At 46.7% G+C, this 25,685-nt stretch overlaps 1 protein-coding gene across 2 annotated transcripts in view; it reads right to left on the bottom strand.

Annotated features, from left to right (window-relative positions):
* Positions 1-1,221: 1,221 nt before the first annotated feature.
* The window catches only part of tln1 (talin 1), a 170,198-nt gene continuing 145,734 nt past the window's right edge, over positions 1,222-25,685 (bottom strand). For both annotated transcript variants that reach the window (XM_079256574.1, XM_079256575.1), the window contains exons 50-57: positions 25,326-25,433; positions 14,176-14,281; positions 13,038-13,162; positions 12,644-12,769; positions 12,416-12,478; positions 12,144-12,326; positions 4,600-4,725; positions 1,222-2,178 (exon numbers count right to left, since the gene is read on the bottom strand). In XM_079256574.1, coding sequence (XP_079112700.1) covers positions 2,044-2,178; positions 4,600-4,725; positions 12,144-12,326; positions 12,416-12,478; positions 12,644-12,769; positions 13,038-13,162; positions 14,176-14,281; positions 25,326-25,433 — 972 coding nt within the window. In that variant the 3' untranslated portion in view covers positions 1,222-2,043. The remainder of the gene's footprint in view (positions 2,179-4,599; positions 4,726-12,143; positions 12,327-12,415; positions 12,479-12,643; positions 12,770-13,037; positions 13,163-14,175; positions 14,282-25,325; positions 25,434-25,685) is intronic.

Below are 25,685 nucleotides of genomic sequence, written 5' to 3'. Positions count from 1 at the left end.
GAGGCGGCAGAGGAGGCGGCAGAGGAGGCGGCGGCAGAGGAGGAGGTAGAGGAGGCGGCAGAGGAGGCGGTAGAGGAGGAGGCAGAGGAGGCGGTAGAGGAGGAGGCGGTAGAGGAGGAGGCGGCAGAGGAGGCGGTAGAGGAGGAGGCGGCAGAGGAGGCGGTAGAGGAGGAGGCAGCAGAGGAGGCGGTAGAGGAGGAGGCGGCAGAGGAGGCGGTAGAGGAGGAGGCAGCTCCCAGGAGAACAGCATCGGATATAAAAGTCTCCGTAACTTGATGCTTGTTCTGGTAACTAAACAAAAATCATCTTCCAGTTTTCGCATGTGATTAAATTATGACATCTCATTCTTTGATGTTTTTTGATCATTTTTATTTTGAAATAAAATTAAATCTTATTGTTCAATTCAATCAATCCTCATCCTGAATGAAAATCCAGACCAGTTCTTTTATAGCTTCTAATCTATTTTCATGTGACTAATAATTTTTTTTTTATATATACTGATATATTTTTTATATAAAATGTTATTTAAGAATTTTACAGACTTAATATTGCATCTTTATTGAGACATAACCACCAAGTCAGAAACTGGAAAGTTTCCAGATGAGAAAAATTAAAACAAAATTCATGGAAATAAATGAAAAACACTTTGGAGCTTTAACTAAGGCATAATTTCACAAATAAACTTTATTCAAAGATTAAATGATTGTAAAAAGATTTCTCTTTATGTCTAAAGTGTCATTTTTGACACGTGCAGTTTTAAGTTTTATGAAAATTCAGGTGTACCAACTATTGTGCGATTTCCTGAATACTGACACTGAAAATTATTTCGAAAAAAGAATGTTTGCAGCTGCTTTAAACCTTTTCTACATACATAAACCTTTGTACATAAATAGAATAGGAATTTCTGTCTTCTGTCCCACAGTGGGACCCCCAGTGTGATCATCCTCGTGGTTTCCCCTCAAACAACCTCAGATTATGAAGTTTTTCTTTTCGTCAGGAAGCAACATATCTTTTAACTTGCTATAAAAACTAAAAACTAATGGCAGAACCATAAAATGTGTGTATTCAGCAGACATTTCTGCTGCTTTTCAGTTTACGGTCTAGAATAAGTTTGTTCAGAGAAGTTCTTTATTTATGAAGTTGAGAGTAATAATTGGGACTTGTTTGTGGCTTCTCCACACTGGGACCTCAGAACAGTGAAACAGTGAAGAGGAGAACAGGAAAGTTTGGATGCTTTTATTGGATAGAAATCTGTTTTACAGTGTCCGTCAGGTGGTCCAGCTGGTCACCAGCAGTGTCGTTAGCTACGGTGAAGATATGGAGACAGAAAACAGTCACTTCTCTGAGTGACCGAGCAGAGCAATGAAGTCATCGCACTTCAACGATGAAATCTGGAAATTCATGGTGAGGCGCTGTGACTGGAGGAGCGGCTCGTTTCATCAGCTCATCCTGTCTCACAGGAAGCCTGAAAGTCTGAGCGGTTCATGAACGCAACACACCCACGTTTACACATTAAATATATGGCTTCATCATCACACAGACCCACGTCTGAAGAGAGGAAAAATACTTTTCAGACATTTCATAATTCATTCTTCCAAAAAAATACTGATTTCAAATTAATTTTTTCATCTATTTTCTTCTTTCAGCTTTTTCAGGTTTTTACAGGATGACATGAATATACTGAATATTACTGAAATGAGACATAACTCCATGTCAAAGCTCTCTGGAAATGTTTCAGACAAGAAAATAAAAAAACGCTTAAAAAGCTTGCATAGGTGGCTTCTAACTGGAGTGAATAATAAGTTCATATTTCATCTTTATAGCTCTGAAACGTAACAGAGCTACGTAACGTAACAGAGCTATCGCTTGTCTTACATGGAGATAAGGACTATAAAAAGAGCGTGAACATGTATCACTAAACGCAGATAACTTAAGAAGCAGAAGTCGCTGGCGTCTGTTCTGAGGAGATAAATTGGAGTGATAGAAGTGAAGCGTTGGCTGTGGGAGGTCCTGAGTGTCTGAAGAACAACATGAATGTTCGTCTCACTGCTCCTGGCCGTCCTCTCGCAGCTCCGATGGCAGGAACTTGTACTGCTGCTGGCGGATCATGGCCAGCTTCTTCCTCGCGTCATCCAGCTCCCGCTCTTTCCGCAGCATCTCCTCCTGAGCTGCGATGATCTGAAACATCGTGACATGAAGCATGTCAGATACACGACATGATGCATTTATTCATCATGCATTTAAACCTGCAGACATGACCTGCAGACAAGGCTCAAAATAAGGATTTTAACACAAAAATGTGAAAATGATGCTAGAAATGAACTCAAATAGGTGAATGGTAAAATGTAAATAAAACATTTAAATAAAAGGTTTATTTCATTAACTTCTCTTAATATGCCATGTTTTTCTCCATCGGTAGCTTTGTTTTGAAGGCGTATTAGCCAGACTGCTTACCTCCATCTAACCAACTGGATCGTACATTTCGGCCTTTTAGTCGGGTTAAACACAACTTCTGTCATTTTTTTCTTTTAAGTTCTTCTCTATAACTTTCGCTCCATGCTAGCAGCTAGCTGAGTGTCTGCCACTGCCTATTGGACGATCGACTGGCACATTATCGCCACCATGTGGTGGAAACGGCATTGCAACTGAACCTTGTCCTTGTTCCGGAGGGCATAAGAACAGGAATAAAGTTTGTTTTGGTCCAGTTCAGACTCCATGAAGACCTGAACATGTGATGGGGAGGTAATTACTGAGGGGGGGGAATGGTCTGTGTTTTTATGTGCAGAGAACGACTGATCTAAATGTTTCCGGTTTAACAGGAGACTTTCCCAGACAGGGGGGTGATGTCCGTTACAGTTCTGTCGATCAGCTGTTTACGGAAACTCTCCCTTCAGCCTGCATCGGCTAACGTGTGGAAGCAAACCAGAACTTTCTGCTTGGCGCTTTGTTTCCCACTAACTTCATGGTTAACGACATGCAGGCTTAGTCTGATTCCAGGTTACACCAGAATGTTCCTGAATGCTGGGAGAACTTCCTCTGGTTAATTCAGGACTCATTTTTCAGCTGAATCAGACTCAGAGCGCCGCAGTCATGAAGTTTTACACTCAGAAAGACGCCGGTGCCCGTCGCAATAAGCAATCAGTCAATTAATCACATGACTGTCGGACGCAATGATTTTCATTTGTCTTTCTTTCCTTCTGCCACGTTAGTCTTGAGACAACATTACAACACGTTTCCATCTGCTCCTAAAACACAACCATCAGTTTTCCCAGCTGGGAAACAAAGACCTGAACAACCAGGTTAGCTTCCTGACAGTCCACCATCACTGCAGTGTTTAACCACCAGATAAACACCAGCAGGACAACATGGTGTGCACTCAGACAGCCTGGTTGGTGAAGCCATGCTGTCCTTTAATGTTGTTAAAAAGATGACATTTTGAAAGATGTAGCAAACATTTCACAGCCAGTATGAATCACCTGGATGAACATTCATGTTACAAACGGCATTTTAACAACTTTACAGTGAAAAATGAGATTTTACCATTCCACCTCTGGTCCAGTCCACACATGTTCCCTTATATGAGCTGACCATAGACTATGCAACTGTGTTAGATGTGTTCAGAGACCATATGTTCCAGATAACCACGTTGCCAAAACCCCAGGAGAAATCCTGACCTGTTCCAGCAGAATGGATGAGTCTACACATCCAGATAAATGTTCTGTAGAAAGTAAAGGATGATGATCTATCAATGGTTATACTTGCTTTATTATGGATTTATTGTTATTTTAGTTGAAAATGGCTCAAAAGAACAACAATAATTGATATTATTGTTTATCGCAATAATTTCCGAGACAATTAAACGCATGTCTAAATGTGTTACACCTCCCCAGAACTGCTCATCAGTTCTGGGGAGCTACAACCTGCATGGCAAAGTGAGCGGCTAAACTTCTGCTGCATGCACTCACGTAGAAACTCAGAAAACTTTAACTGTTCAAAGAGATATTTTTATATCTCATGGTTTTGATAAAAATCACTGCGTATGTTTTATAAAGTTTTATATCTGGTCTCAGATTGCAGACGATGATGATTTGGTCCTGAAAACGGTTTGGAAATGACCTGGTTTGACTGTTTCTCCTGGACAAACTACACCATTAGGTTTTTAGCTCCTTTCCTTTGACATGATCCTTGCTGCGTCCTCTGACAACCCCTCATTATAAAGCTTTGACTCAGGTTTTTTTCTTGTCGGGTCGGGAGATGGGGGGGCGTTTAACCTGCCAGAAGAGCGACATGAAGACGTCTTCGCGTTCTGCAGACATTTCTGTTGCTCAGTTTTAGAGTTTTAGCTACAAACCGTAGTTTTTAATTAGCTGCTTTTAGTTCGAGTTATACTGCCTGCATTTATGTATTAAGGTCGGATTATTCTAACGCCACATTTATGCGTGGCTCCTCCATCACTATAGCAACCAGTTACATGGCTCCGCCTTCTTTATACCTGACAGGTTCCAACATGGCCGCTGGCTTAATACAGGGGTAAAACTCACAGGGATGGAAAACCTATGAGATTTTAAATAAACTGTGTTTTTGGGAACGTTGGGTCACCTGAGCGATTCCTCCCACCATCTTACTCTTCACCACCACCGTTTGGTCATCCTGGTCCTCAAAGGCGGCTTTCTGCGCAGCCTTCACCAGGTTGTCAGACGCTCTCTTCACAGCATTCCCGGCAGCCTGCAGACACACAGTGAGGATTTCATCAACACCTGGAGCAGTGAGGGGGGACAAAAACCGTCCTTCAAAGCCCACATTACTGAAGGAAGGCTCAGAACAACAGACAGGGGTGCAACGTGATGTTTGGAGTCTCGGTGGAGGTTTTGTCGTGGCTCAGCTCCTCTGCTGTCCCACAGATAACCATAATGGGTTTTCCCTGATTGTTGCTGCTCAGAGAACATCTGTAAAAGGTAAAGACGAGAAGCACTCAGCAGCGGTTTCCTTTTGTGGGCTGAAATCAGACATCATCTGGATAAATCTTCCTTTGCTGGTTTATGTTTGGGTGGAATGTTAATGTTAGTTTAGCATCAACATTCAGCTGCTGGAACTTTCCCAGTACGTCTCAGCGGAGAACCACTGAACAGATCAGCTGTTCAAACACTCATTTTCTGGTCTAACACACATCCATCGGAGTGAAACACCGACGTCTGTGATCGTCAGTCACCATCTTGGTTCTCTGGACCAGTGAGGAGGTCCAGCAGATCTTTCCTGCTTCCTCTTCACGCTGCACAACCTGCTTCTTTCAGCTTCCTGCTTCCCGTGCAGGTGTGATTCCATCTTCCTCGACACATTCCAACAGATTTTATTTTACAAGATTTGTTTAAATCTTGTCTGTTTAAGTTGTGAAAGGAACAAACCAGATGGACCAAACTTTCATAACAGTTCCTTCAATCTGGTTTTTACTGAAGTCAAAGTGGTTTGTTGACCCAACCGCACAAATCAGATCCATGTTGGTCATTTTCCTTGGCTGTGATTGTAGCACAGTTGACATCACTGACCCGGTAACCAGTGTCTTAACTGGTCCGGTCCCAGAAACAACCAGGAGAATGTACATTAGTCAGGACTCTGAGTTATTCCAGCCTTAAAAAGCAGCATGACGAGGAGCTGAGCGATCACATGCTCCTGGTGTAATCATAGATGTAGACTAATGTTTCCAGCTCCTGCTGCCATGGCTGGACGGGGGGATTGTTTCCACAGCTCCTGTCGACGTAAACGTATGGGAATTACTGGGGTGGCAGCTGCAGACCCAGAACAGGAGGAGATAAGCCACTGCTGATTGGATCAGAGAATATGAGCTGGACTGGGCAGGTCCCAGTGATCACAGCTAGCATACACACATCCTTAAAGATAGTATTTTTGGGTGGATGAGGGGACTAGAGATACTTGCACTTTCTGATATGACTTATATCTGACTGCATCAGTTACACATAAAGGTCAGGACGAGGCTGTTGAGATGCCTGGTTTACACCGTTCAGGTGACATGAAGAAAGACTATTAGTTGTGTTTTACTTTTCCTTCTGGAGACACAGAAATCCAGATGATGTCAGCAGAATGAAGGTGGTGTGTTTGTGTTGTGATGATGAGGGAAGAGTCCTCCGTCTTCATCAGCAAAGCTAATGGAAACACAGCAGTGGACAGAAAATACAGGGTACACTCAGGTTTAAATATAGAGGATGTTAATCTTCACGGAGCAGCAGGAAATGTGCATGCAGTTCATCTGTAACCCTACATGCTGAAGTCCTGAATGCTGATAGACTCCAACAAGCGCAGCTGCTGCAGCGTGAATGCTAACGCTTCATTAGCAGGTACAGGAGGAAATCAAATCTGGTCTCTGACAGAAATTAGAGGAGATTTCAGAGGGAAAGGGAAGCTGGGAGGGACAAGCAGGGAACTTTAACTTAATATGAGCAACAAATCTCCATGTCAGCTCCACATTCAGATGGCAGGTTCAGAATTTTGTGAAAACATCATGAAAACATGGATCCATGCTAACTGGGATCAACACTTCCAGATACTGGTGGTGTAAGGGTGGGGGTGGGAGCAGGGGGAGTTTCTTCTCCCACTTTGGACCTCTTAGTACCATGATGTTCATGGTTTAACCTCCACAGCCTACCTGAGTCCTGCTGCTGACCATGTCCAACGCTTTCTGAGCACAGTGTAGCATCTTCTGATGGAAACTTCCAGCAGGATGATGCACCATGTCACAAAGCTCACATCACCATGATGATGAGTTCACTGTCCTCCAACGGCTCCACAGTCACCAGATCTACATCCAGCAGAGCAGCTTTGGGATGTGGTGGAACGGGAGATTCTCATCATGATGTGGTGGAACGGGAGATTCTCATGGTGATGTGGTGGAACGGGAGATTCTCATCATGATGTGGTGGAACGGGAGATTCTCATCATGATGTGGTGGAACGGGAGATTCTCATCATGATGTGGTGGAACGGGACATTCTCATGGTGATGTGGTGGAACGGGAGATTCTCATCATGATGTGGTGGAACGGGAGATTCTCATCATGATGTGGTGGAACGGGAGATTCTCATGGTGATGTGGTGGAACGGGAGATTCTCATGGTGATGTGGTGGAACGGGACATTCTCATGGTGATGTGGTGGAACGGGAGATTCTCATCATGATGAGGTGGAACGGGAGATTCTCATCATGATGTGGTGGAACGGGAGATTCTCATCATGATGTGGTGGAACGGGAGATTCTCATGGTGATGTGGTGGAACGGGACATTCTCATGGTGATGTGGTGGAACGGGAGATTCTTATGGTGATGTGGTGGAACGGGAGATTCTCATGGTGATGAGGTGGAACGGGAGATTCTCATGGTGATGAGGTGGAACGGGAGATTCTCATGGTGATGAGGTGGAACGGGAGATTCTCATCATGATGTGGTGGAACGGGAGATTCTCATGGTGATGAGGTGGAACGGGAGATTCTCATGGTGATGAGGTGGAACGGGAGATTCTCTTCATGATGAGGTGGAATGGGAGATTCTCATGGTGATGAGGTGGAACGGGAGATTCTCTTCATGATGAGGTGGAACGGGAGATTCTCATGGTGATGAGGTGGAACGGGAGATTCTCATCATGATGTGGTGGAACGGGAGATTCTCATGGTGATGTGGTGGAACGGGAGATTCTCATGGTGATGTGGTGGAACGGGAGATTCTCATGGTGATGTGGTGGAACGGGAGATTCTCATGGTGATGAGGTGGAACGGGAGATTCTCATGGTGATGAGGTGGAACGGGAGATTCTCATGGTGATGAGGTGGAACGGGAGATTCTCATCATGATGTGGTGGAACGGGAGATTCTCATGGTGATGAGGTGGAACGGGAGATTCTCATGGTGATGTGGTGGAACGGGAGATTCTCATGGTGATGTGGTGGAACGGGAGATTCTCATGGTGATGAGGTGGAACGGGAGATTCTCATGGTGATGAGGTGGAACGGGAGATTCTCATGGTGATGAGGTGGAACGGGAGATTCTCATCATGATGTGGTGGAACGGGAGATTCTCATGGTGATGAGGTGGAACGGGAGATTCTCATGGTGATGAGGTGGAACGGGAGATTCTCTTCATGATGAGGTGGAACGGGAGATTCTCATGGTGATGAGGTGGAACGGGAGATTCTCATGGTGATGTGGCGGAACGGGAGATTCTCATGGTGATGAGGTGGAACGGGAGATTCTCATGGTGATGAGGTGGAACGGGAGATTCTCTTCATGATGAGGTGGAACGGGAGATTCTCATGGTGATGTGGTGGAACGGGAGATTCTCTTCATGATGAGGTGGAACGGGAGATTCTCATGGTGATGAGGTGGAACGGGAGATTCTCATCATGATGTGGTGGAACAGGAGATTCTCATGTTGAATTGGTGGAACGGGAGACTCTCATGGTGATGAGGTGGAACGGGAGATTCTCATGGTGATGAGGTGGAACGGGAGATTCTCTTCATGATGAGGTGGAACGGGAGATTCTCATGGTGATGAGGTGGAACGGGAGATTCTCTTCATGATGAGGTGGAACGGGAGATTCTCATGGTGATGTGGTGGAACGGGAGATTCTCATGGTGATGTGGTGGAACGGGAGATTCTCATGGTGATGAGGTGGAACGGGAGATTCTCATGGTGATGTGGTGGAACGGGAGATTCTCATGGTGATGAGGTGGAACGGGAGATTCTCTTCATGATGAGGTGGAACGGGAGATTCTCATGGTGATGAGGTGGAACGGGAGATTCTCATGGTGATGAGGTGGAACGGGAGATTCTCATGGTGATGAGGTGGAACGGGAGATTCTCATGGTGATGAGGTGGAACAGGAGATTCTCATGGTGATGAGGTGGAACGGGAGATTCTCATGGTGATGAGGTGGAACGGGAGATTCTCATGATGATGTGGCGGAACGGGAGATTCTCATGGTGATGAGGTGGAACGGGAGATTCTCATGGTGATGAGGTGGAACGGGAGATTCTCTTCATGATGAGGTGGAACGGGAGATTCTCATGGTGATGAGGTGGAACGGGAGATTCTCATGGTGATGAGGTGGAACGGGAGATTCTCATGATGATGTGGCGGAACGGGAGATTCTCATCATGATGTGGTGGAACAGGAGATTCTCATGTTGAATTGGTGGAACGGGAGATTCTCATGGTGATGAGGTGGAACGGGAGATTCTCATGGTGATGAGGTGGAACGGGAGATTCTCATGGTGATGAGGTGGAACGGGAGATTCTCATGGTGATGAGGTGGAACGGGAGATTCTCATCATGATGTGGTGGAACAGGAGATTCTCATGTTGAATTGGTGGAACGGGAGATTCTCATGGTGATGAGGTGGAACGGGAGATTCTCATGGTGATGAGGTGGAACGGGAGATTCTCATGGTGATGAGGTGGAACGGGAGATTCTCATGGTGATGAGGTGGAACGGGAGATTCTCATGGTGATGAGGTGGAACAGGAGATTCTCATCATGATGAGGTGGAACGGGAGATTCTCATGGTGATGAGGTGGAACGGGAGATTCTCATCATGATGAGGTGGAACGGGAGATTCTCATGGTGATGAGGTGGAACGGGAGATTCTCATGGTGATGAGGTGGAACGGGAGATTCTCATGATGATGTGGCGGAACGGGAGATTCTCATGGTGATGAGGTGGAACGGGAGATTCTCATGGTGATGAGGTGGAACGGGAGATTCTCTTCATGATGAGGTGGAACGGGAGATTCTCTTCATGATGAGGTGGAACGGGAGATTCTCATGGTGATGAGGTGGAACGGGAGATTCTCATCATGATGTGGTGGAACAGGAGATTCTCATGTTGATGAGGTGGAACAGGAGATTCTCATGGTGATGAGGTGGAACGGGAGATTCTCATGGTGATGAGGTGGAACGGGAGATTCTCATGGTGATGAGGTGGAACGGGAGATTCTCATGGTGATGAGGTGGAACAGGAGATTCTCATCATGATGAGGTGGAACAGGAGATTCTCATCATGATGAGGTGGAACAGGAGATTCTCATCATGATGAGGTGGAACGGGAGATTCTCATGGTGATGAGGTGGAACGGGAGATTCTCATGGTGATGAGGTGGAACGGGAGATTCTCATGGTGATGTGGTGGAACGGGAGATTCTCATGGTGATGAGGTGGAACGGGAGATTCTCATGGTGATAAGGTGGAACAGGAGATTCTCATCATGATGAGGTGGAACAGGAGATTCTCATCATGATGAGGTGGAACGGGAGATTCTCATGGTGATGAGGTGGAACGGGAGATTCTCATGGTGATGAGGTGGAACGGGAGATTCTCATGGTGATGAGGTGGAACGGGAGATTCTCATGGTGATGAGGTGGAACGGGAGATTCTCATGGTGATGAGGTGGAACAGGAGATTCTCATCATGATGAGGTGGAACAGGAGATTCTCATCATGGTGAGGTGGAACGGGAGATTCTCATCATGATGTGGTGGAACAGGAGATTCTCATGTTGATGAGGTGGAACGGGAGATTCTCATGGTGATGAGGTGGAACGGGAGATTCTCATGGTGATGAGGTGGAACGGGAGATTCTCATGGTGATGAGGTGGAACGGGAGATTCTCATGGTGATGAGGTGGAACAGGAGATTCTCATCATGATGAGGTGGAACAGGAGATTCTCATCATGATGAGGTGGAACGGGAGATTCTCATGGTGATGAGGTGGAACGGGAGATTCTCATGGTGATGAGGTGGAACGGGAGATTCTCATGGTGATGTGGTGGAACGGGAGATTCTCATGGTGATAAGGTGGAACAGGAGATTCTCATCATGATGTGGTGGAACGGGAGATTCTCATGGTGATGAGGTGGAACGGGAGATTCTCATGGTGATAAGGTGGAACAGGAGATTCTCATCATGATGAGGTGGAACAGGAGATTCTCATCATGATGAGGTGGAACGGGAGATTCTCATGGTGATGAGGTGGAACGGGAGATTCTCATGGTGATGAGGTGGAACGGGAGATTCTCATGGTGATAAGGTGGAACGGGAGATTCTCATCATGATGAGGTGGAACAGGAGATTCTCATCATGATGAGGTGGAACGGGAGATTCTCATGGTGATGTGGTGGAACGGGAGATTCTCATGGTGATCAGGTGGAACGGGAGATTCTCATGGTGATCAGGTGGAACGGGAGATTCTCATGGTGATGAGGTGGAACGGGAGATTCTCATGGTGATAAGGTGGAACGGGAGATTCTCATGGTGATGTGGTGGAACGGGAGATTCTCATGGTGATGAGGTGGAACGGGAGATTCTCATGGTGATCAGGTGGAACGGGAGATTTTCATGGTGATGAGGTGGAACGGGAGATTCTCATGGTGATGAGGTGGAACGGGAGATTCTCATGGTGATAAGGTGGAACGGGAGATTCTCATGGTGATGTGGTGGAACGGGAGATTCTCATGGTGATGAGGTGGAACGGGAGATTCTCATGGTGATGTGGTGGAACGGGAGATTCTCATGGTGATCAGGTGGAACGGGAGATTCTCATGGTGATCAGGTGGAACGGGAGATTCTCATGGTGATGAGGTGGAACGGGAGATTCTCATGGTGATAAGGTGGAACGGGAGATTCTCATGGTGATGTGGTGGAACGGGAGATTCTCATGGTGATGAGGTGGAACGGGAGATTCTCATGGTGATCAGGTGGAACGGGAGATTTTCATGGTGATGAGGTGGAACGGGAGATTCTCATGGTGATGAGGTGGAACGGGAGATTCTCATGGTGATAAGGTGGAACGGGAGATTCTCATCATGATCTTCAGCAGGTGTGTGATGCTTTTCAGGTCAATACGTAGCGAAATCTCTGAAGAATGTTTTCACCTTGTTGAATCTATCACATGAAGAAATCTGACCCCATCCAGAGAAAGTCAACATGGAATTTTGTATGGAAACAATGCTGTGTAGGACTTTTAACCTGATATATCAGAAGTTGTAGATGTGCATCTATGATGTTGGCTGTAGATAAAGAAGATCATTTGGGTCTTCCACATGATCGCAACAGCACCGAGGGTTTATGTGTGGTTCATTTAACATGAAAAACTGACCTGCAGCCTTTTCATGGTCTGGGAGTCCTGGTCAGCCTTGACCTTGCAGGCCACCAACAGCTGAGCAGTGGAGGCTGCCACCTGCTTGGCTGACGAGATGAGCTTCTCCTCACTGGCATGTCCCTGTACTGCTGAATTGGCAGCCTCACACAGATTGTTGGTTGCTGCAGCAACCATCCGAGCCTGAAACGTAACGTGGTGTGAACGGTGAGGAATTTTACAACAGAATGAAATAAATTCTTACATATTTGAGCTGAAGGTGACAGACTTACAGCTGAAATCAGGCCCTGGGACCACTGGCCATCATCCACGGCATTGGCAGGAATTGCTCCCACCTACAAATACAGAACAACCTGCTTTAAACTGCTTTTATCTCCTACAGGTCAGAGTTGGTTTTCAGATTCATGGGGGAACTTGGGGGAACTTGGGGAATGTTGTGTGTTGATATAAATGAAGATCAGCAGGCCTTGCTGGCTGCTTTCAGTAGGGTTAGGGCATACCTTCCCTTGAGCTACCAGCTCCCTCTGCGCTGCTGAAGCAGCTTTAACCAGAGCACTAGTGGCAGCCGCGATGGACTTGGCTGCCTCCAGAATCTGCTCCTCGAAGTTCAGGCTCTCATCTGCTTCCTGTTTATAAGAGGAAAAACCAACAGGCCATAAACACACCGACTGAGGGCCGGGACATGTTGAGACAAAAAGTCCTGAAACCAGAAGGAAGAGTTGGTGTTCGAGGTAAATGTGAACAGGAAAACATGAAATACGGTGTGTGTGACAACAGACATGCATGGCGTGAGACGCTGACTGCCCGGACGATGTGTAACATATACTGAGTGTAACCCTGCAGAGAGGTTAATAAACTATGTGAATGCCTCTGCTCTGTAAAAAGCCCTCTAACCTTAGGTTTGGTCCTTGGCCTCAGCTGCTCCAATTTCTTGGCAGCTGCTTCAATGGCCGCCGCTGCTCCCAGCAATTCGTTCTCCGCGATGACAGTAGGATCCTCCGGGTCCACCCACTCTGTGCCTGCAGAACACAGAAATAACATGCCTCAGTCTGGGGCATAAAACAACTTCAGGTTGTCCCACAAGAGCTAAACAGAAAGCCAAGGCTGTGCTGAATCTGGAGTTTCATATGGAGACAAACCAAGCTCAAGGTGATATTTAATGACCATCTGAACAGTTAAAGTTTGGATTCTTAACCCTTGTGTGACTGGTAACATTCATGTACTACAATGTCCATGCACTAAACCTACACTAAATAAAACAGTCAATAATAATGGCTCTTTAAAATAGAAACAATCTAAACTCCATTGGGGAAAAACACATTCATGCTTTCCGTGTTGATTTTGAGATCAAGCAGTTAGCCACAGCGTCCACTAGCCATAATGACAGCGAGCCATAATGTTGATCAGCCATAGCTTCCACCTGCCATAACGTCTGCAAGCCATTATGTTGGTTAGCCATAGCGTCTACTAGCCAGAACGTCGGCTATCCTTAATGTTGTTTAGTCATAGCGTCCACTAGCCATAATGTCAGCGAGCCATAATGTTGTTTAGCCAAAGCATCCACTCGCCATAATGTCTGCTAGCCATCATGTTCGTTAGCCATAGCATCCACTCACCATAACATCTGCAAGCCATAATGTTGGTTAACTATATTATTGCTAGCGTCCACTAGCCATAACATCTGCAAGCCATGATGTTGATTACCCATAATGTTTGTTAGCCAAAGCATCCACTAGCCATAACGTCTGCTAGCCATAAAGTTGGTTAGCTATAATGTGGCTAGCGTCCACTAGCCATAGCGTGTGCAAGCCATAATGTTGGTTAGCTATAATGTTGCTAGCGTCCACTAGCCATAATGTTTGCAAGTCATAATGTCTTCAGGAAGTTCAGGTATTTCTGTCAGTTCCATTACAGAGTCGTTGGACCATCTGGGAGCAAGCAGACTGATTGCTTCTTGTTTGTGTATGTGAAATAGTTTTTGATAATTAAAATGTTGGAAAGAAGAGCAACCATGAGAGAAAACCATGACTACCTTTCATGGCCTCAGCGGCCTGAATGAGCTCGGTGACACTCCCCGCCACCCGTTTAGAGTAGCTGGCCAACTGCTGCTTCAGATCATGAGACGGCTTCTGTATGATCTGTGGATGAAGGACAAAGTTTAGACAAACTACTACAGAAACTTGTCACGTCTAAACATGTCAAGGGCTGCTTATAATTTTATGCAGTTGTCTATGATTTATATTGTATATGATTTGTATATCATGATACTATAGTATGATGACCTCAGCTCCCCGACGTAATAGAGACTTGTTTTAGTTTAGCTTGAATCATAAGGCGTTATTTTAAATAATAGTGTACATAAAAGCATCCATATGTTAAAATCAGAAGGTAATCAGGCTAACTGGGAACAGGTCGGTAACATGACTGGTTTAACTGGGAACAGGTCGATAACAAGACTGGTTTAACTGGGAACAAGTCGGTAACATGACTGGTTTCACTGGGAACAGGTCAGTAACATGACTGGTTTAACTGGGAACAGGTCAGTAACATGACTGGTTTAACTGGGAAAAGGCCAGTAACATGACTGGTTTAACTGGGAACAGGTCGGTAACATGACTGGTTTAACTGGGAACAGGTCGGGAACATGACTGGTTTAACTGGGAACAGGTCGGTAACATGACTGGTTTAACTGGGAACAGGACTGGTTTAACTGGGAACGGGTCGGCAACATGACTGGTTTAACTGGGAACAGGTCAGTAACATGACTGGTTTAACTGGGAACAGGTCAGTAACATGACTGGTTTAACTGGGAACAGGTCAGTAACATGACTGGTTTCACTGGGAACAGGTCGGGAACATGACTGGTTTAACTGGGAACAGGTCGGTAACATGACTGGTTTAACTGGGAACAGGACTGGTTTAACTGGGAACAGGTCAGTAACATGACCGGTTTAACTGGGAACAGGTCGGGAACATGACTGGTTTAACTGGGAACAGGTCGGTAACATGACTGGTTTAACTGGGAACAGGACTGGTTTAACTGGGAACAGGTCAGTAACATGACGGGTTTAACTGGGAACAGGTCGGTAACATGACTGGTTTAACTGGGAACAGGTCAGTAACATGACCGGTTTAACTGGGAACAGGTCGGTAACATGACTGGTTTAACTGGGAACAGATCAGTAACATGACTGGTTTAACTGGGAACGGGTCGGTAACATGACTGGTTTCACTGGGAACGGGTCGGTAACATGACTGGTTTAACTGGGAACAGGTCAGTAACATGACTGGTTTAACTGGGAACAGGTCGGTAACATGACTGGTTTAACTGGGAACAGATCAGTAACATGACTGGTTTAACTGGGAACAGGTCGGTAACATGACTAGTTTAACTGGGAACAGGTCGGTAACATGACTGGTTTAACTGGGAACAGGTCGGTAACATGACTGGTTTAACTGGGAACAGGTCAGTAACATGACGGGTTTAACTGGGAACATATCAGTAACATGACTGGTTTAACTGGGAACGGGTCGGTAACATGACCGGTTTAACTGGGAACAGGTCGGTAACATGACTGGTTTAACTGGGAACAGGTCGGTAACATGACTGGTTTAACTGGGAACAGGTCAGTAACATGACTGGTTTAACTGGGAACATATCAGTAACATGACTGGTTTAACTGGGAACGGGTCGGTAACATGACTGGTTTAACTGGGAACAGGTCGGTAACATGACTGGTTTAACTGGGAACAGGTCAGTAACATGACTGGTTTAACTGGGAACAGGTCGGTAACATGACTGGTTTAACTGGGAACGGGTCGGTAACATGACTGGTTTCACTGGGAACAGGTCGGTAACATGACTGGTTTAACTGGGAACGGGTCGGCAACATGACTGGTTTAACTGGGAACAGGTCAGTAACATGACTGGTTTAACTGGGAACAGGTCAGTAACATGAATGGTTTAACTGGGAACAGGTCGGTAACATGACTGGTTTAACTGGGAACAGGTCGGTAACATGACTGGTTTAACTAGGAACGGGTCAGTAACATGACTGGTTTAACTGGGAACGGGTCGGCAACATGACTGGTTTAACTGGGAACAGGTCAGTAACATGACTGGTTTAACTGGGAACAGGTCAGTAACAGGACTGGTTTAACTGGGAACGGGTCGGCAACATGACTGGTTTAACTGGGAACAGGTCGGTAACATGACTGGTTTAACTGGGAACGGGTCGGTAACATGACTGGTTTAACTAGGAACGGGTCAGTAACATGACTGGTTTAACTGGGAACGGGTCGGTAACATGACTGGTTTAACTGGGAACAGGTCGGTAACATGACTGGTTTAACTGAGAACAGGTCAGTAACGTGACCGGTTTAACTGAGAACAGGTCAGTAACATGACTGGTTTAACTGGGAACAGGTCGGTAACATGACTGGTTTAACTGGGAACAGGTCGGTAACATGACTGGTTTAACTAGGAACGGGTCAGTAACATGACTGGTTTAACTGGGAACGGGTCGGCAACATGACTGGTTTCACTGGGAACCGGTCAGTAACATGACTGGTTTAACTGGGAACAGGTCAGTAACATGACTGGTTTAACTGGGAACAGGTCAGTAACATGACTGGTTTAACTGGGAACAGGTCGGTAACATGACTGGTTTAACTGGGAACAGGTCGGTAACATGACTGGTTTAACTGGGAACAGGTCGGTAACATGACTGGTTTAACTGGGAACAGGTCAGTAACAGGACTGGTTTAACTGGGAACAGGTCAGTAACATGACTGGCTTAACTGGGAACAGGTCGGTAACATGACCGGTTTAACTGGGAACAGGTCAGTAACAGGACTGGTTTAACTGGGAACAGGTCAGTAACATGACGGGTTTAACTGGGAACAGGTCGGTAACATGACTGGTTTAACTGGGAACAGATCAGTAACATGACGGGTTTAACTGGGAACAGGTCGGTAACATGACTGGTTTAACTGGGAACAGGTCAGTAACATGACTGGTTTAACTGGGAACAGGTCGGTAACATGACTGGTTTAACTGGGAACAGGTCGGTAACATGACTGGTTTAACTGGGAACAGGTCGGTAACATGACTGGTTTAACTGGGAACAGGTCAGTAACATGACTGGTTTAACTGGGAACAGGTCAGTAACATGACTGGTTTAACTGGGAACAGTTCAGTAACATGACTGGTTTAACTGGGAACAGGTCAGTAACATGACTGGTTTAACTGGGAACAGTTCAGTAACATGACTGGTTTAACTGGGAACAGGTCAGTAACATGACTGGTTTAACTGGGAACAGGTCGGTAACATGACCAAAATAAATGGGAAGAGGTCGGTGACATGGCCTATTCTATGGAGACTGTCAGTAACATTAGTGGGTGTATAAGGAGCATTTCAGAGAAGCAGAGTCTCTCAGACAGAAACATGGCTAGAAGATTACCAATCTGAGACAAACCTGGTCTGAAAGTTTAGGAATAATTTCAGAAAAACGTATTCTCTGTATGCATGGGCCAAGAAGGTATGCAAGGCTTGCGCTGCTGCCATCAGATTTAAAATCAGCTCATGTTTTCCATGAAATGGTCAAATAATCATCTGATATGTTCTTTACGTTTTATTGGGTATAAACATGATCTGATGAGATCTATTAAAAACTTAGTTCTGGCTTCTTTTTCTGTTTACATAGTGTCACAGAACTGGGCTATGTTGGCTGTCATGCTGTGGTGGTGGGGTCAGGGTGCGGTTGGCAATGAAAATGATCATCCTGGTGTAGGAGCGTGTTTGACTTTTAGAGCAACGGTGGAAGCCTGGGCCCTCTCCCTACAACCCCGTTTAGTTTTCTGTCTGATTGTGAAAAGGGCAGAGGGATGCAACAAGGACTGGCCAGGTGGGAATCAGTATCCCGGGTTGGAATTTCGCCATGGCAGTGACTGGAACCGCAGGTAGTCCCTTAACCTTCTACACAACTGATGGCCGGACCTTTCTCATATGCTCGACACAAAGCCCTAGACCGGGCCGATTTGAGTGTAGCCTGGACGGTGTCGCGACAGTAGAGAACTGGAACTGGATTGTAACCATGTTGCAACATTTTTATCTGTTTTTATGCAAGTTTAATAAGCTAAGTCCAGCATGAAGTTATGTGATGGTTCCATTAGACTCCACACTGTCCTCCATGACGGTGAAGGAGGCTCTCTGAACCATCTAAGCTCTTCTTAAAACTGAAATATTCTGGATGGACATCTCGGATCAGTTGGAGACACTCCCCTGGCCCCCAGGTCTCTGGTTACCATAGTAACCTTCATTCCTTCTTTAGTTTTTGTTCTTCTTATGGGATCTTTACATCAATCTTTGCTGACCTCCCTCTCACCATGATGCCATCACCAGTTTAGATTTCTGGATCTGGAAACTCCTCCACCTTTAGCGACAATGTCTCTGGACCATGAACATCTACTGTGTTGCCTTCTGGTAATCCAACGTCTTTAGAAACCTTCATTTTGCTTCTTTTAGACCATTTGGCGACATCACTCTAGTCTGCATGGCATTCAGCTTGAAGTCCTCCATGTTGGCTGATGCTCTTGCTTTGAAGATCTGGTTGAGGCAGGTTTTCGTCTTCACCTCCTTTGAGAAACTCTTCAGGTTTAAGCATGCTTAGCGTGGTGGCATCATGGGCATGCCTGGACTGGTTTAATCTGGCTTCATGCTTCATCTGGGGGAACTATGGCCGTATGACGTTCCTTGACGCTGCTTTTGCTGGTTGACTCTATTCTTTATTCTGGATTCTTTATCCTGCTTCCTGCAGGTGATAAAATGAGCTAGTTGTGTCGGAGTCCGTTGTTGGGACTGTGAGCTAGTCTGTTGTCGGTTCCACGTCGCTCTTTTTATATCCAAACCACATCCAGACAGAAATTTCCCTCTTTTAGGAACAAGCTCATCAGTTTGGGTTGGCTGCTCATCTTTTAGTAAATTGTCCTCTGAAACACGTCTGCTACCGTCTTCCTCCATGTTTGTTTATATATTGCAGCGTGCATGCTGCTTGACGTAAAATGCTGCAGTAAAGCACCTTATCGTGGCGTAAACTAGATCCTCATATGAAAGGAGGGACATTTTCAATCGTCCAGACAGTATATGTCGTCATACTGCCCAGTCCTGGTTCCTCCCCGTTGCACAGTGACAGTTAGCAACAGACTGGTAAACTGCTGTTTACATAAATACCATGGCAACGTTACCAGCGGATTGACCTTTTCACCAGGTCAGAGTCGTAGTGCTGTGTTCTGCCCAGCATTCCCAGTCAGCCTATATTCTGGTGTAAAATGTTTCATTTTTACGGCAAAAAGGCCTGAATTTTTATCAGCTGTTTAACCCTGAATGTTTAATTCCTGCCTGAATGACAGTAACAGCAGAGCAGCTCACTACGCTGCAGCTCTGATAAGGTTGGGTCTGAGCCGGTGTCCTCAGGCTGTCCTTCATGGACAGCAAATATTCAGGTTGGAGCAGCGTGTGACAGGTGCAGGGAATTAACAGGGCTCAGCCTGGACCAGCTCAGGTTTATTCAGATGTGATGTCATGACAAGATAGATGTTACACCACAGGAATGCATGCAGGGGGCCAAACTACTCCAACAGGCAAACAAAAACACTCCTAGAAATTGCATTTCAACGACCTGTCGTTCAGGCGATGTGTGCAGAGATCTCATCAATAATGCCATGAAACACCACCACACGGTGCAAACACAAGATGGGAAACGAGCTCACATTTAATGTTCATGCAGCATCGTTGTTCTGCTCAGATCTGGCTTCATAACATTTATCTTTAATAAATCACTCCAAATGTCATTATTCAGAAAATGTTTATTTCCCTTCAGGGATTAATAAAGTAGTTTTGATTAAATTAAATCAAATTAAATTAAATTAAATTCTGTTTGACATTCAGAACCATCCATCCATCCATCTTCTGCCGCTTATCTGGGGTCGGGTCGCGGGGGCAGCAGCCTAAGCAGGGAAGCCCAGACTTCCCTCTCCCCAGCCACATTTGCCAACTCTGTGGGGGGATCCCGAGGCGTTCCCAGGCCAGCCGAGAGATATAATCCCTCCAGCGTGTCCTGGGTCTTCCCCGGGGTCTCCTCCCAGAGGGACGTGCCTGGAACACCTCACCAGGGAGGTCCAGGAGGCATCCTGACCAGATGCCCGAGCCACCTCAACTGGTTCCTCTCGATGCGGAGGAGCAGCGGCTCTACTCTGATCTCCTCCCGGATGACCGAGCTCCTCACCCTATCTCTAAGGGAGAGCCCGGCCACCCTGCGGAGGAAACCCATTTCATCCGCCTGTGTACGAGATCTCCTTCTTTCAGTCACGACCCACAGCTCATGACCATAGGTGAGGGTAGGAACGTAGATCGACTGGTAAATGGAGAGCTTCACCTTCTGGCTCAGCTCCTTCTTCACCACGACAGACCGGCGCAGAGTCCGCATTACTGCAGACGCCGCACCGATCCGTCTGTCGATCTCACGCTCCATCCTTCCCTCACTCGTGAACAAGACCCCGAGATATTTAAACTCCTCCACTTGAGGCAGGACCTGACTCCCGACCCGGAGAGGGCAATCCACCCTATTCCGGCTGAGGACCATGGTCTCAGATTTTGAGGTGCTGATTCTCATCCCAGCCGCTTCACACTCGGCCGCGAATCGCTCAAGCGAGAGCTGGAGATCACGACCAGATGAAGCCAACAGGACCACGTCATCTGCAAAAAGCAGGGACCCAATCCTGAGACCACCAAGTCGGATCCCCTCAACACCTCGGCTGCGCCTAGAAATTCTGTCCATATAAGTTATGAACAGAATCGGTGATAAAGGGCAGCCTTGGCGGAGTCCAACCCTCACCGGAAACGAATCCGACTTACTACCGGCAATGCGGACCAAGCTCTGACACCTGTCGTACAGGGACCGGACAGCTCGCACAAGGGGGTCCGGTACCCCATACTCCCGGAGTACCCCCCACAGGAGCCCCCGGGGGACACGGTCGAATGCCTTCTCCAGGTCCACAAAGCACATGTAGACTGGTTGGGCAAACTCCCATGCCCCCTCCAGGACCCCAGAGAGGGTATAGAGCTGGTCCACTGTTCCGCGACCAGGACGAAAACCACACTGCTCCTCCTCAATCCGGGATTCGACTATCCGGCGGACCCTCCTCTCCAGGATCCCTGAATAGACCTTACCAGGGAGGCTGAGGAGTGTGATTCCCCTGTAATTGGAACACACCCTCCGGTCCCCCTTCTTAAAAAGGGGGGCCACCACCCCAGTCTGCCAATCCAGCGGTACTGCCCCCGATGTCCACGCGATGCTGCAGAGGCGTGTCAGCCAGGACAGCCCCACAGCATCCAGAACCTTAAGGAACTCCGGGCGGATCTCATCCACCCCCGGGGCCTTGCCGCCAAGGAGCTTTTTGACCACCTCAGCGACTTCAGCCCCAGAGATAGGAGAGTCCACCCCTGAGTCCCCCAGCTCTGCTTCCTCATGGGAAGACGTGTTGGTAGGATTGAGGAGGTCTTCGAAGTATTCCCTCCACCGACCCACAACGTCCCGAGTTGAGGTCAGCAGCTCCCCACCTCCACTGTACACAGTGTTGACGGAGCACTGCTTCCCCCCCCTGAGCGGCCGGATGGTGGACCAGAATCTCCTCGAAGCCGTCCGGAAGTCTTTCTCCATGGCCTCGCTGAACTCCTCCCATGCCCGAGTTTTTGCTTTGGCGACAGCCGAACCCGCATGCCGCTTAGCCTGTCGGTACCCATCAGCTGCCTCCAGAGTCCCACAGGCCAAGAAGGCCCGATAGGACTCCTTCTTCAGCTTGACGGCATCCCTCACCGTTGGTGTCCACCAACGAGTCCTGGGATTACCGCCACGACAGGCACCAACGACCTTGCAGCCACAGCTCCGGCCGGCCGCCTCAGCAATAGAGGCACGGAACACAGCCCATTCAGACTCAATGTCCCCCGCCTCACCCGGGACATGGTTGAAGCTCTGCTGAAGGTGGGAGTTGAAGCTCGCTCTGACGGGGGACTCAGCCAGACGTTCCCAGCAGACCCTCACAACACGTTTAGGCCTGCCAGCTCTGACCGGCTTCCTCCCCCACCATCTGAGCCAACTCACCACCAGGTGGTGATCAGTTGAAGCTCTGCCCCCCTCTTCACCCGAGTGTCCAAGGCATGTGGCCGCAGGTCCGACGATACGACTACAAAGTCGATCATTGAACTGCGGCCCAGGGAATCCTGATGCCAGGTGTACATATGGACACTCTTATGCTGGAACATGGTGTTCGTTATGGACAATCCATGACGAGCACAGAAGTCCAATAACAAAACACCATTTGGGTTCAGAGGGGGGGGGGGGGGACCATGCCTCGCAATCACTCCCCTCCAGGTCTCACTGTCATTGCCCACGTGAGCATTGAAGTCCCCCAGCAGAACAATGGAGTCCCCAGAAGGAGCACCCTCCAGCACTCCCTCCAAGGACTCCAGAAAGGGTGGGTACTCTGAACTGCTGTTCGGTGCATAAGCACAGACAACAGTCAGGACCCGCCCCCCCACCCGGAGGCGGAGGGAAACTACCCTTTCATCCACCGGGGTAAACCCCAACGTGCAGGCACCAAGCTGGGGGACTTTTTTCAGCTTATGATGTTATAAGTATGTTGCTGGAGATTTAAATCCCACTAATTCCAAGCTGAGAAGTTTTACACTCAGTAAAGTCGACTCAGGACTTGCTCAGGTCTTCATTTGTGGCGCTAGCAGGATGCTAGCTTTAGCCTGTCTAATTTGGTTATATTAGCTATTCTTCCTTCTTCTTTTGCACTTTCCTCCTCCACCTGCCTCTTCGCATTACCGTTCTGACCTGTCCCTTTTCATTTCCAGAACCGGCAGACTGTGGTGGCCCACCCTCAGCTGTAATCAGCCCCTTAGAGTACCGATAGCCATCTCCATACCTGAGACTCTGCTGGACGCCCAGAGAAACACATCAGACGTCAGAGTCAATAGGGACAGAAACATGTCGTCACATGTTGGATACTGTTTTCATTTTATTTTAGTGGTTTTTAGTGAAGGGTTTTACTGTAAAGGCCTGTTTGGTGTATTGGTTGAGATTCTGAGTCTTTCCTGTCTGTAAACAAAGTTTCCTGTCAGAGACAATAAATAAAAAATTTGAAAATGAAATGCATCATATTTCACACATGCAGTTTCTAAGACCTCTTTCAACTCTGCTGTATGCAGTCTGATCCTACACATGGCCCAAGAATCTAAATAACAACAACAACAATAATAATAATAAGCTATATCTGTCTGTCTATACACATATAAAATATTTAACAGAGTAATTTTCTGTCTATTACTATTTTGCTGAGTCGGGGTTTAACAGTAACCCAATACGTGCATGAACCAAACAGAGATCAGAAAACAGTCCATCCAACGGATGATCAGCTGACTCTGACGTCACATGACCAGCCTCTGGTAACCGTGACGACTTGTGCAGACTCATGCTTTATGCAGGACTGTGGGATTAGTTTTGCTTTCATATGATGCAGCTGCACACCTGTCCACTCCAGCCATCCAGTCATGCAGTGTACTCACCGGCTAGCATGTTTTTACCAACATTTGCAAACCATAGAAGAAAGGAAGGAGGAAGGAAGAAAGAAAGGAAATCTTGACAATCTGGACTCGTGCAGCCCTGTGGTAATTAGGGGCTAAAGTAAAACCTATTTGAGTTTATTAGGTCACTATAGCATCATAAAGTAAACGTTTATTTACTTTTTATTGCTTTATTTGTAAAAAGACACAAATGCATTTGTTATAAATGTCTTTCATTGTTGTTATTTTATTCAGACATGAAGATTTAAGAATATTATTTCATTAAAATAATTTTTAATTTGTATTGAGTCTGGTGTCACTTCTGGGTTATTTTCCTCATCTGTAATTCTGTTGGTTCGGAGATGTAGTCACTCACCTTTGTGCCTTTTGATTGGTGAACAAAGTGAGGGGGAGGGACTAACAATGAGAGCGAAGGGTGAGGGTGGAGGAGAGACCGGACTGATGGAAGAGACATGAGCGAAGAAGAAAGTTTGCCGCGTGGAGTATCACGCGGTACAAAGAGCCTTCTTGCTTAAAGTGTGCGAGAGGGAGAAAAAGGGACTGAAGCTCGTACGTTTTACGAGTGGGAAGACGTGGATTCAGACTCGAAGCAGCGCGAGGACATTCGGGAAAGGAGTCTCAAGGAGGAAAAAAGGCGCGCGGGAAGGCAGTTAATGGCGGACAACGCAACCCGCCTGACGTCGCACGGATTCGCCATTCCGTGATCGGACGTTTCAACGCTCTCAATGTTTTGCAAGACTTCCAGGCCTGCAATCTGCTTTTTCCTGAGACTTCGGGTCCGTGAGTTCAGTACCAGCACAAGTAACCGTACGAGCGCTGGTACTGAACGGTTAAAAAGGTTTAATGTGGTTTAACGTTGGTTTATATTTGCATGTGTAAGACTGTGAATACTGATGGTATTGATGCGGGTACACAGAAATAAGAAACCAGTGAGTTAAAGACACTTTATTGTGCAGATTGTAGGTTTTGAACCAGCTCAAATATTTGGTTTATTTGGTTTATTTTCTGGTTAAATTTTTATGCTTACTAGCTCGGCCCACTGTTCCTGTCGACAAAATTGGGTGGTTGTTCAATAAAGGCCAGGCAGTTTGTTCAACTTTATATCATCTCCGGGTCATATCTGTATGAGAAACATTTTAGTATAACCTGAGTTTACTTTTAAGTTTGGAATAATCCACTTTCAGGTGCACCTTCGTAGTATCCACCTTTATTTAAAACGAACCCAAGCACCCGCTACTCCCATAGGCAAGAGAGACTGAACGGGTGCTACACTCGGAGATTCAGAATTTCATCTGATTGACTGGTAAAATAAATTCATACTGGGGTTTATGGTTGTTCACCGCTTCCTGCAGGGACTGCATTAAACTCTGCTAATGTGGAAGTTTCACTCCAGCTATCATACAACTATTACCACAATAAGTACTTGTGAGTGTAAAGTAACGTGTTTCTGACGGAAGCCGTCTCTGTAGGACTCTAAACCTCCTGCATGTGATGAGTCTCATCTCCAACACAACAGACAGAAAGTTCGCCTTACCACCAGCACATGCTCTAGCAGTCCCAGATATCCAGAAGCACATTCTTTCCCGTAACGTAAAGCTCTCATCTGGACCTCCATGCTGACCTCTGGGTGGTACGCCGCTTGCTGGAAGGTGGACAGATAATCAGTCTGACAGCCAAACAGAACAACAGGTGTGCAGTTGGGTGTCTCGGCTCAGAATGCTGCAGGACAGCGACAGTTCCAGAAACGTCAGTCTGACACGCACAGCTGGAAGGTCGGACAGTTACGCATCTTATCTCATACAAGAAAGATGACTATTGTAATCTCATCAGTGGTTTCAGGGTCACTGTCTCTATAAATCCTAAAATAATCAATTAAAAATATATATATATACAT

Source organism: Telmatherina bonti (genome assembly GCF_933228915.1).
Source record: "Telmatherina bonti genome assembly, chromosome: 17".
In the NCBI taxonomy this organism is placed as follows: domain Eukaryota; kingdom Metazoa; phylum Chordata; class Actinopteri; order Atheriniformes; family Telmatherinidae; genus Telmatherina; species Telmatherina bonti.
This window is presented reverse-complemented; position numbering and strand designations above follow the sequence as displayed.